The sequence below is a fragment of the Muntiacus reevesi genome, chromosome 5 (assembly GCF_963930625.1).
Source record: "Muntiacus reevesi chromosome 5, mMunRee1.1, whole genome shotgun sequence".
Lineage (NCBI taxonomy): Eukaryota > Metazoa > Chordata > Mammalia > Artiodactyla > Cervidae > Muntiacus > Muntiacus reevesi.
Genome location: NC_089253.1, coordinates 51,117,046 through 51,128,688, shown reverse-complemented (window position 1 = coordinate 51,128,688; position 11,643 = coordinate 51,117,046). Strand labels below are relative to the sequence as shown.

The 11,643-nt window shown below is 52.0% G+C and overlaps 1 protein-coding gene and 1 long non-coding RNA gene across 7 annotated transcripts in view; one reads left to right on the top strand and one right to left on the bottom strand.

Moving 5' to 3' along the window:
- Positions 1-587: 587 nt before the first annotated feature.
- On the bottom strand, positions 588-3,650 carry LOC136169932 (uncharacterized). 2 transcript variants are annotated; one of them, XR_010663469.1, is made up of 4 exons: positions 3,446-3,650; positions 2,239-2,347; positions 1,616-1,933; positions 588-787 (listed from the first exon to the last, which is right to left on the bottom strand). It is a non-coding gene; the product is annotated as an uncharacterized lncRNA (long non-coding RNA). The 2 variants fall into 2 exon arrangements; XR_010663470.1 differs by lacking the exon at positions 2,239-2,347.
- A 178-nt stretch (positions 3,651-3,828) lies between these two features.
- PLEKHA6 (pleckstrin homology domain containing A6) overlaps positions 3,829-11,643 on the top strand; it is a 133,118-nt gene continuing 125,303 nt past the window's right edge. For all 5 annotated transcript variants that reach the window (XM_065938208.1, XM_065938206.1, XM_065938205.1 and 2 more), the window contains exons 1-2: positions 3,829-4,273; positions 9,826-9,902. In XM_065938208.1, coding sequence (XP_065794280.1) covers positions 4,191-4,273; positions 9,826-9,902 — 160 coding nt within the window. In that variant the 5' untranslated portion in view covers positions 3,829-4,190. The remainder of the gene's footprint in view (positions 4,274-9,825; positions 9,903-11,643) is intronic.

Sequence of the window (11,643 nt, the reverse complement as noted above, 5' to 3'; positions counted from 1 at the left end):
TTAGGGACAGAAACTGGCTGAAGCAAATAAGGGTGTTTCTTGGCATCTACAAGTTGAAATTCCAGAGATAGAGCCTCTTCTGGTAAGCTGGTCCTGGGGCTCTAGGATACGAGGACACAGTGTGTCTGCACCCTCTGATTCCACTTTCTGCTGGACCCGTTTTGCTCTCAGCAAGCTTCCCCCTCATAAAGACCCCAGCAGCACCAAAGTGACACCTGCCCGCTTGGAATCCAAAAGAGAAAGGGCTTCTTCCCAGGAACTCCAGGATCGTCTTAAAACTGAATCTCACTGGTCTGGCCTGAGTCATGTGTCCTTTCCTGAACCAATGGAGCTGGCGTGAGTGTGGGGACAGCCCATCCAACCCATATGGACTGACTGTGGCAAAAAGCTAGACGTCAAAAGGAAGTTCCAGGGGCTATTAACAGAAGAAAGGAGGTTGGATATTGGACAAGTAAAAATAACAGACATTTATCTCAGTCCTCAATAACTTATGATTTTCTTATAGGTACTGTGTGAATTTACCAAGATGCTATAACAAATTACCTCAAACTAGCTGGCTTAAAACAAAAAGAATTTATTTTCTCACAGTTCTGGATTGCAGAAGACTGCAATTGAAGTGTGAGGGCCACACCCCTCTGTAGGCTCTGGGGGAGAAGTCCTTCCTCACCTCTTCCAGGTTCTGGTGACTGTCACCATCCCTTGCTCTGTGGTGGCTTCACTTCCGCCTCTGCCTCTGTGGTCACACTGCTTCCTGCTTTCTGTCTGTTTCAGGTCTCCCCTTGCTTTTCTCCTATAAGGACAGGTGTCACTGAATTTAGGGCCCACCCCTAATAATCTGGGATAATCTCCTCATCTCCAGATCCTTATCTTAATTGCATCCAAGTAAGGTCACATTCATGGGCTCCAGGGATTTGACATGGACAGTTTCTGGGGAGCTGTTTTTCAGCCTACCGCTGGACCAAGCCAGAAGCACGATAACATTCAAGTAACTGACTTAAGCTTTCAAAATATATGAGAGAATCAGAATCATTTCTAAATATTGCTGATATATTTTATCCACATGCTTTGTTGCTTTTAAAGAGATAAAATTTGCTGTAAGGAAAAAAACAAAAACTAAATTTCTGACTTAATTGCAAAGCAGGTAAGGTTTTCATTTCAACATATCACTCTCCTGCCTTCTTCCAGGTAATTATTGAAGCAATAGCTATTTTTATTTGAGTTTTCTACTCTTTCTGAATTGTCTTTAGTTTCTTTGCTAAAGAAAGTATCTTTGCTTAGCAGTATCAATCCAGATCATAATTAATAAACAAGAACTGGAATGTAAAGAGTCACTGGCGAGAATACACCACAGTTAGAAAGTATTTTCAAACCTGATTTCTTATTCCAAGCGAGTAAAAAACATTCAAAATCTCAACCACTTGCTGTTTTTTTTTTTTGGTCTAGGTAAATGTCCCAAGGAACCCCAGGCTAGATTAGAGATAAACAAGACAAAAATCTTTTGAAGAAATCCTCAGGAGCCCCTGCTCCTCCAAGAAGACAGTGGTGTAATACATGTTTTCAAAAATATGTCATACAGTTCCGTATTTCCACCCACCTTCAGCCCAAGAAGCCGCACTTCTGGTTGCTCAGGTTGGACAGGGAGTGCAATGCTTGCTGGTATTTTCCCTGGAGGCATCTTGGCAGCAGTCCTGGTGGTTCAGATCCTCTGATATCATAGGGGTGGGCAGGTGGCTCTGGGCTTTATCAGCAGGATGGGCCTTAACAGGTGTTTCACAAGGTTGGGGATAGGGGACCGGTGAGGAGTCTGCCACTTGACACTCCCAGACCCCTCAATTCAGGAACTACAAAGGGGCGTGCCTCCTCACCTGTGATTCTCAGATGCAGCTCTCCTTTACTGTCAAATGCAGCTTTCTTTACTAAAAACATGTAGGATCTGAAAAGGGAGAAAAGAGTTGGGTATTATGGGTTTTTGCTCCTTTTTGCATCTGGACAATGGACCCAAACTGGCACCAAGAATGAGCCTGTATGTTGGCAGAGTGAATTTCCAGTGTTGGAGGTAGAATCATGTAATGGAAAGAGTTCTGGCCTGGACACTGGGCAGAGCCTTGCTCAGTGACATGAACTCTCCCTTCACTTCTTTGCTTTTCTGTTTCCTACATTTAAGTCAAGAGGCTACGATGAGATGTTCTTTGAGGCATCTTGTGGCTTCAGTATCTATCAAATGTACACACATCATACCTAGGTTCAGCCTTTAGGATTCCTGAGAAGGCTTACTGGTTGTTCTTTTTTCCAGAAAGCTCTCCCCACACACACCCGGATGTTGCTGGTGGTTATATTTATCTGGCCCCTAGATAGGGTCCAAAAGTACAGGATTGCGGTTAGAGTTAAGAGCCATTTCTAGGTAGGATAGGATCAGTCATCCATCAAATATAAATTGTGTGTCCTAGGTAGGTGCTGGGGCTATAAAAATGAACTAAATGGAGCTCCTGCTCTGAGGGGCACACAGACCACTGAAGGAGACAGATAAGTAAACCAAGGATTGCATTACAGGGTGGTAAGCTCCACTGTATGTATGCCCAGTCAGGTCTGGGTCTTTGAGACCCAATGGACTGTAACCTGCCAGGCTCCTCTATCTGTGGAATTCTCCAGGCAAGAATACTGGAGTGGGTTGCCATTTCGTTCTCCAGATAAGCTCCACTACAGGGTTATTAATAAAGTTACATGACACATAGAGGATAGACATATAAATCTGCCTGAAGTGGAATCAAGAATGGCTTTCTGGAGTAGGCAACACACGGGTTGGTACCAAAGGGATGAGTAGGAATCACCTGGGTAGAATAGGCAGCATGTCCCTTAGAATGCTTACAATAAGCTTACTCATTCAACAGATACTTGCCAACTGCCAAGTGACACATTGCTTCCTCTAAAGAGAGGTATCTAATTATTCTCTTGGGTCTGACACATGGATTAGGACAGTGTTTACCTAATGGGAGCCTCAGGGGCAGGTCCTGTGTAAGCTGGGAAAGCTGACTGGAGTCCAACTTTGATGCAGACCAGAGACAGCAGAACTGTCAGTTCAGTCGCTCAGCCGTGTCCGACTCTTTGCGACCCCACGGACCACAGAATTGTGGGCTCCAGCAATACCATTTTGATATGCTAGTACTGAATGCCTGCAATCTATGTTCCGTACATGGAACACATTCCCTCCTTTCTTTTTTTTTTTTCTTTCCTTCCCTTTTCTGCACAAATTAGGTATGTAAAAGCTGTTGCTTTCTGAGTGCATCTGAAGGGCTCACTCTGATTCTTCCTTAGTCATGGCAGGCTTCTTAGAGGAAGTGCTCAGAAAAACAGGTAAGTAAGGACTAGCTTGACTCATGAGGTTGACATTCTAGCCAGAAGGGGCCCCTTGCTACTCACAGCCGTGCCAGCCTTCCCAGCATCTGACCTTTGTTCCTCTGCTAACCTCCCGCCGAGCAGAACCAGGTCTGATCACTTCCCCCTTTCGAGTCAGAGGCTAGACTTGTCCCTGCGGTTCGGGGTTCCCAGCTCTGTCCTCCAAACGGGTGGCCCCCGCGCCAGGAGTCAGGACTCGGGGGCCCGCGGGCCGCGGCGGACCCCGTCGGCCGGGAGCGGCCCTCTGGGCGGCGCGGGGCCCCGCCCTCCGCTCACCGAGCGGGCGGCCGCGTGCGGGCCGGGAGCCGGGCGGCAGCGCCCTCGCTCGCGCTCGGCGCCCCGCGCCCTCCGGGGAGCGTCCTCCGGCTCGCGCGCTCGCCCGCTCGGCCCCGCCGGCTGCCCGGCCGCGGCGAGCAGACGGGCCCGAGCCCTCGGCGCTGCCCGCGGGCCGCTCGGGCGAGCGGGGCGGCGGAGCCCCTCGGCGCTAATTGCCCGTCATTAAGTTAAGGAGACGGCGGGAGCCGAGCGCCGACTCCGCGGGCGGCGCGCGTCTGCGGCCGGGCTCGCTCGGCCCCGCCGGGGTTAAGTCTTCCGCTCGCTGCCGCCCGGCTGGCGGCCAACTGCCTCCAGCGAGAGGCCGGAGCCCCGGGCCAGGGAGCCGGAGGACCGCCTGGACCCCCGCCCCCGTCGCCGCCTCGAGGAGGAGCAGGCGTGGGGGGCTCGCCGTAGGCCCCCCGCCCGCCCCCCGGCCCGGCGCCCCGGTGCGCAGAGAGCCGGAGGGGCTGCGGGACTCCGAGATGGCCGATGAGATTGACTGGCTGGACTTGCCCGGCCGGTGGACCTACGGAGTTGACCGCGGTGGGAGAGTCTTCTTCATCAAGTATGTGAGCCTCTGTCATTTTCTCTCCCTCTCTCTCTTTCCTTTCCAAGTTGTCCAACTTGAAAGGCAGCAGGGCTGGGGACCAGCCGGAGAGGCTGGGTGAGGGGAGCGGTGTCTGGAACAACCCGCATGACTAATAAGTTTATCACTGTGCCTGTTTGAATGTGGCTCCCGCCTTTTCCCCAGTGGGTCAAGGTCCAGCAGAGGTTGAGCACTCCCCGCCCTAGAGAGGCAGGCCAGGTGCTGGCTTTGCCCTCTCCCCGGCAGAACGGGTCCCCGAGGAGAATGCTGGACCTGGTGCCCAGCGCGCAGGTCTTCCCTTCCAGCTCTGGTCACTGACAGGGCCTGCAGAGGGTCCTTTCTTCCTTGTGCCCACCCCCCCACCTTTCCTACCGGAAGACGTGGGCTAAGTGACAACATCCCAGGAGCCCCCTCCTGCAGCCCCGCATTCCCTCACCCCGGGGACTCGGGGCTCCCCAGATGGTAGCCCCTCTCCTCCCACACCTTTACAGGGCTGTGGTCAAGGGGAAGAAGGTGCCCACAGTACACCTGGCATTCTTTAGAGAGGGAGGCGCTGCTGCTCTCAGTAATATATTAGCACTGTTATATTAATTTCATCAACCAAAATGGCTCTGGCATAATCTCATTATAACAGAGTGACTCTGCTGACGCTGTTTTGGCCTGCTTCTCCTACAGGTATCTTTTGCCAGGATAGAAATCTCCTGATAATATAGCAAGCCTAGAAGCACAGCATTTGAACTGTTACCAACCCATGATGGGTTTTCACTTTCTCAAGATAGCTGCTCACAGAACATTAGAGCTGAATGGGAAGCTTGGATGCAAACCCCTCCTGTTTCAGATGGGAGGTGAGCTCTGCAGAGGTGGAGAGTGGTTGGCTGAGATGAAACCACTTGTTAATCAGAGCTCCCACCAAGCCCAGAGTGCGTTGCCTTCCCTGTGTTCCAAAGTGCCTTTGCAGGAGTGCAGGCAGCCAGTGGTTTTCTTGTTGGTGTTACTGTTTCCACGTTTGCTATAGGCTTTTCTTCCATAGTTATTACTGTGATCAAAGTTGATGTTATAATTATACTATCTTAGACATTAACTCCACTAAAGTTCTTGACCCTGGGTCGGATTCTGAAATAACAGAACTTCTCCAATATTAAAACAAGAGTCCCTTTGGTCAGTGGTTTGAGACTTTAGAATCCATAAGAATCACCCAAGAAAATTAGTTTAAAAGGCCAGTTCCCAAGCCCTGCCTCCAAGGATTCTGTCTTAGTCAGAGGATCTGGGGTGGGCCTTGGAATCTGCATTTCCACAAGCTCCTCAGGGATTCTGATAAAGTGGTTAATTTGGCTTTTCCCATCTTTCTTCTCAGTTTCTTACTTGCCTTCCAACTTCTTTTTGTTGTTCATTCTATAGATATTTATTGAATATCCACTATTTGTCTGCTGCAGTGTTAGGCATTGAGATAAAGAAAACAATAAGACACAGGTTTTTCTTTAAAGGTGGTAGAGAGAAAACGCAAATACTTATGAAATAATAAGATACATTCCAGAGGTAATTGCATGATGTTATAGGAATACAAGGAAGAAAGAGCTAATGGTCTGAAGAGTTGAGGGAGGGCTTCCTGGAGGAGGAGACATTTCACCTCATTCTGGAGGAGAGAGACTAGCATGAAAGGGGCCCTGAGGCGGAGGCCTGTGGGTCGGAGGGCACCTATGGCTGCTGGAGCCCAGGTTGTCGGGAACACTCTGAGGGGCTCAGGAGAGATGGGATGGGCCAGCTGGGGTGCCGCAGAAGCCGAGGCAAAACGGGTAGGAGAGGGCCTCTCCAGAGGGGCTCGTTTGTCAGGCTAAGGGGTTTGAACACGATCCTGTCGGTGAAAGAAAACCAAATGCGGTTTCTAACGGAGCAGTGACGCAGTTAGACGTGTGCTCTGGAAGGCTCTCACTGGCAGTTGCAGAAATGATGGTTTGGGGGCTGCGTGGGGCATCGTGGGAGACACTGGAGGTGTGGAGGGCAGGTAGGAGGCAGTCACCAAAGTCTGAGCTGTGCTCAGTCATGTCAGACTCTGTGCGACCCAGTGGCCTGGAACCCAGCAGGCTCCTCTGTCTACGGGATCTTCTAAGCAAAACGCTGGAGTGGGTTGCCATTTCCTCCTCCAGGGGATCTTCCTGACCCGAGGATTGAGCCCACATCTCTTTGTCTCCTCCTTTGGCAGGCGGGTTCCTTACCACTGAGCCACCTGGGAAGCCCCACCAAAGTCCAGGAGAGTCCAGGAGATTTGAATTAAAGATTTTTCTCCCTAAAGGCGGGGAGAATCTTTAGGCGTAAAATTGAGAGTTTCCATTTACTTCCTGAATGTTGAGGAATGAGGGGAGAGAGGGGGAAGAGCCCCAGATAAATCTCAGACTTAAAAAAGAATGCATTCATTTGTTTTTGGCTGCGCTGGCTTTCCCCAGTTGTGGTGAGGGGGCTACCCTCTGCTGTGCTGCACGGGCTTCTCACTGGTGGCTTCTCTGCTTGGGGAGCACGGTTCCAGAGTTCGGGCTTCAGTAACTGTGGGGCTTGGGCTTAGCTGCCCCTCGGCGTGTGGGATCTTCCTGGGGCATCAAGCTTGTGTCCCCTACACTGGTAGGCTGATTCTTAACCACTGGACCACCAGGGAAATACTAAATCTTAGAATTTTTAACTTGAATTTGACAGAAATCAGGAGTATGGGAAGAGGAACAGGTTTTAGGGAAGGTGCAGGTTTAGCAAGGAAATCCTGAATTTGAAGTTCCCATGGGACCGTCAGGAAGTGCTGTCCTAGAGGCAGCTAGGTGCATAGGCTAGAGGCTGAAGAGAGAGGCCCTGGGCTGGAGCATCATCACACACAGCTGGGACCACCCAGGAGTGTGTGAAGGGCAAGACGGGAGGGTCTCTGGGAAGCACCACGTTTAAGGAGAGGACAGAGGAGGAGAGGCCAGATGGAGGAGACCTGGCGTGGAGGTGGGTAGCCCCAGGGTCAGAGTGGCATGGCACCCAGATGGCGAGGAAGAGGGATGCTAAGTAGGAAGTGATGGTCAGCTGTGGAAAAGCCACATGAGGTTAAGACTGGAGAGCGTTTACTGGATTGAGGAACTGGGGCATCAGTAATGACCTCTAGGAAAGTGGTTTCGGGGAGGGCTGGGGACAGAAACCAGACTGCAGAGGTTGGTGAATGGCAGGCCAGAAAATGGGGACTGTTAGAAGGAACTCGTTTCTAACAGGGGTGTCCGACCAGGAAGCAGAGGAGCCCGAGAAGGGAGCTGGAAGGGGAGGCAGATTTGAGAGCGAGACAGACACAGACTGTCAGGTCCAGCGGAAGACACAGACAGGAATGGGGCTGAAGCGATGGACGTGAGAGGGGGAGAGAAGTTGAATGTAAAGCCTGCCATGCGCAACAGAGTAAGGGTCTAGAAAAGATGGGAGATGATGCGGATTGTGACCCACGCGAACCCTTCTTAGTGGGATAGGGCCACCTTTTGTCCAATGTAGAGACAAGTACTATAAGATGGGAGGAAATATGTGTAAGTGTTGGGGGGAGGTTGCTCCTGCCTTCGTGGCTTCTATTTCTGTTGAGTTGAGAGGTGAGATTATCCATTGAGAGTGGGGGAGAGGGATGGGAGGAAGGTGAGCCTGGGCCTTCCCAGCAACCTGGGACCTAAGGGTCGGCGGACTGGGGCCCCTGAAGAAGATTCTAGCTGGTAGATTTGCAATGAGCCCACTCCTTCTGCTTCTACAGTTTCCCCACCGGCCCAGAGTCAGAGTGGAAACCACCTGAGGCTGCACCGTTCTTGGCCGGGAGCTGACAGGGGCGGGGGGCAGGGGGGAAGTGGGAGAGGATGTGGGGGGAGTGGTGGGTGTGCCCTCCGTGGTCCTGTGATCGTCTGAGGGGTGGAGACACGTGCGGGCGGGGGAGCGGATCACACGAGACCAGGAAGGCGTGAGGGCAGGAGGGGAGGGCAAGGGCTGAGTGTCCCTTGTTCTTCTCCCTCGCCCCGTCCCAGGACCAGAGCCCAGGCTCTCCCATGGTGCACATGGCTCCAGGCCCCGTGACTCGGCCCCCCAGCCGTCCGGGAATGCTCTTGCTGCAGCCGGTGTTAAAGAAACGCAGAGGAACAGTAGTGGAGTGGAGGGAAAGGCAGCAGCAGTCCACGTGAAGACTTGCACACGCGTGTGCCAAGCAGCTTTAGTTGTAACGGCCCGGCCTGGAAACACCCCCAGTGTTCATCAGCAGGGGAGGGTGAGCACACCTGCGTGTCCTGCGGTGGGATGAGCTACCGCCACGGGCCAGCACGTGGGAGAGAGACCAGCAGAGGAGGCCGACAGAGAAGGCTTGTCTGTGTGATTCCACGCGTGTGATACCCCAGGAACTCTAGGAAGTGCAAGTGAACCTATGGTAACAGGAGACGTGTCAGTTGCTGCTGGGGACGGGGGAGGACAGTGAGAACCAGTGGGTAGGAGACGGGAATTACAAAGGGGCGCAGAGAAGATCTGGGGGTTCACATCTTGATTTCAGGGTAGTTTCACAGGTGTACACGTGTGTCAAAGCATTACATTGTACACTTTAACTATGTGCAGTTTATTGTATCTTTTTTTAGTAGAAACTTAGTGGCACTTTCTTGGTGGATTTCATTATCTTATATAACTACATTATATATTAAGGTATTAGTTACTGAGTGGAGTCCTGTTCTGGGCTCTGAGACCCCAGCCTAAAGCCTGGGAGGCAGGGTGGTTCGGGGGTCACGTCCTGCGCATACCTTGGGCTCAGGAAATATTGGTGTCCTTGGTTGGCAGGGAGCTGAGAGAGGTCGGTGGATTCACCTGCCGTGGCATCTAGGGACCACAGGATCTGCATGGGGAGCCTACCTTGCTGGGAGTGAGGTGTTCGAAAAAGCCTGGGTAACAAGGGGCATATCTAGGCCTGGATCCTGGCTTCATCACTTACTGATTGTGACTTAGGAGAAATTAACATCGGGGAACCTCAGATGCGTAATCTGTGCAGTTCCTAGTGTGAGGGAATGTTGTGGATGACGGTTACAGCACTGCAGACCCTCGAGGACTGTTGACCCACCCAGCCTCCTCTTCTCTTATCCATCGATAAGCTGCCAGTGAAGAACCTTCTCTGTGCTTCCCCTGTGGCTTCACGAGTCACCTCGAATGTCACCTCTTTCGTGAAGCCTTCACACCGTTCCCCTTCCCTGACCCCATGCAGGGAGTGCTTCCCTCTCTGACTTGTAATGCTCTCTCTGCGTAGTCAGGAGTGTAGCTCCTATCACATCATATTCCAGTTATCTTTTTACACGTCTGTCTCTGGGTTATAGAAAAGCGGTGCATTCTCTGAGGTCAGGGATCTGGAATTCCTCATCTCTGCATCCTCAGAGTCTGCTCAGTAGATGCTCGGTCAGTGAACAGAGGCAGGCTGGCGTCCGGGAGTGGACAGTCGGTACTGATGTGACGGTGGTGATGGGTGTCCTGCTCAGGGAAGCCTCTTTTACCTCTGACATGTTCGTTTTGGTCTTCTCTAGTGATGAGGAGAAGTCAACCAGCTGGGTGCACCCTGGAACGGCATCACCCATCCAGAGTGGACACTCCTCCTGTCCAGGTAAGGATCTCGTCCGTCCCTGCCTTTGCAGGCCATGAGGAGGGGATGCCCTGTGGTGGCTGTAGGAACCCGCTACCCTGACTGTGCTTCTGACTTTTTCCTTTATGGATGGACTCAGCTAAGCATTGACCCACCACTGGGCGGATATGGGCAGGAGGGTTGATGCTCACATTGAGGTCTTTTCAAGCTCCCAGCCCTGTGCTCTGTGACTGGGACTGACCTCTGAGGGCAAAGAGCTTGCTCCTCTCTTATACCTCTGTCCAGTCGGAAATCCTCTGCACCCTGAGAGCGCCCTCCCAGGCTAGCGGGAAAGATGGGCCCCATCTGAGCCAAGATGGTTTCATTCTAAGTTGAAGAGATGGAGACACCAAGGGTCATAAGGCCTGGGGTATTTCAAGTGAACAGCTCATCACCTTCTTCAGGATGCCACCGTGGACCATAAGGGGAGGGGCGGGAGTGACATTATTGGACACCCCCCTCTCACCCCCACCCCTTGCTGGCCTCCCAGCCCTTCACCCAGCCACACAGGATGCCGGTCATTCTTGGGGCACAGCAGCGCTGCTGGACATGCAGGTCAAGGTGCTGACTTGCCCAGAGCCCACTTTCTTTTCAGTTTGGAACTGGACTCATTTTGGTTCTAGGGCCAAGAAGGACTTCAGGGATCATGGAGTCTGACTCCTTCATTTTAAAGTAGGGAAATGGAAGAGCAGAGAGAGAGGGCCTGGCTCAAGGTCACTCAGCCAATAAGCAAAGCAGCATCAGAGTCAAATGCACAAGTTCTGGAGACAGAGAGACCTGAGCTCAAATCTTGGCTTGAAGTTTTATTAGTGTGGCTTTGAGCAAGTGGTTAGTTCTTCTGGGACTTAGCTTCTTTGTCTGTAAAATGGGGATAGGATTATGAACCTCAAAAGGTTGTAGCACCGATTATGCAAAAGAGTCACCATCAACAGAAGTGACTTCTACTGTTTTTGTCACTATTGTATTTTCAACTTGAAGCAAAGCCTCAGGATCCCAAGGCTGCAGCTATCTCCTTCTGGGTTGGTGTTGCCACCTTCCATGTTTTGGCTGTTTGCAGCTAGAGTCCGTCCATCTTGCCGTAGCCCTAGGTAAGTCTGGAGGATGAATACAAGCCTGTGAGCCAATCCTGTCATTTTTGGCTGCAGCCAACTGGTTGTCCAAGGTTGGGAAGGGGTTAAGATGCCCCTGAAGCTTGCTGGAAGGGCAGCTGCCTTAGTGGGCACTCCGCCTGGACAGGAATATAAGCTCTCTTGGTGTTGCCTGGGCAGAGAGGGCAGTGTGCAGGGAAGTTGCTGGAAAAGGCAGCGGACATAATCCACGCTGGCCTCTTTCCCAGGCACATCACAGTGGCAGGATTATTTATGATTCTGACCCAATGGGGATCCTTCTACACGGGGAGGCTGCCAACCCACGCCCTTCTGAATGGGAGCATCCTCGCACAGGGACCGAGGGGAACAAGTAGCGTTTATGGGGCAACACAGAGGAAAGAATGTGAGCTCTGAAGATAGGCGACCAGACTCCTGTCCTGTCCCAGACGCTTCCTGTGTGACCTCTGGCAAGTTGATTGAGCTCTCTGGGCCTCAGTTTCCTCATCTGTAAAAATGCTCGGACTGCTGCCTGTTGTGTAACGTTGCTGTGCAGACTGAATATGCTCGTAGGGGTAAACTGTGTACCTTAGAGGGAAGAGGCTCTCAGGTAGGCGGTGGCTGGTGGTGTGAGTTCT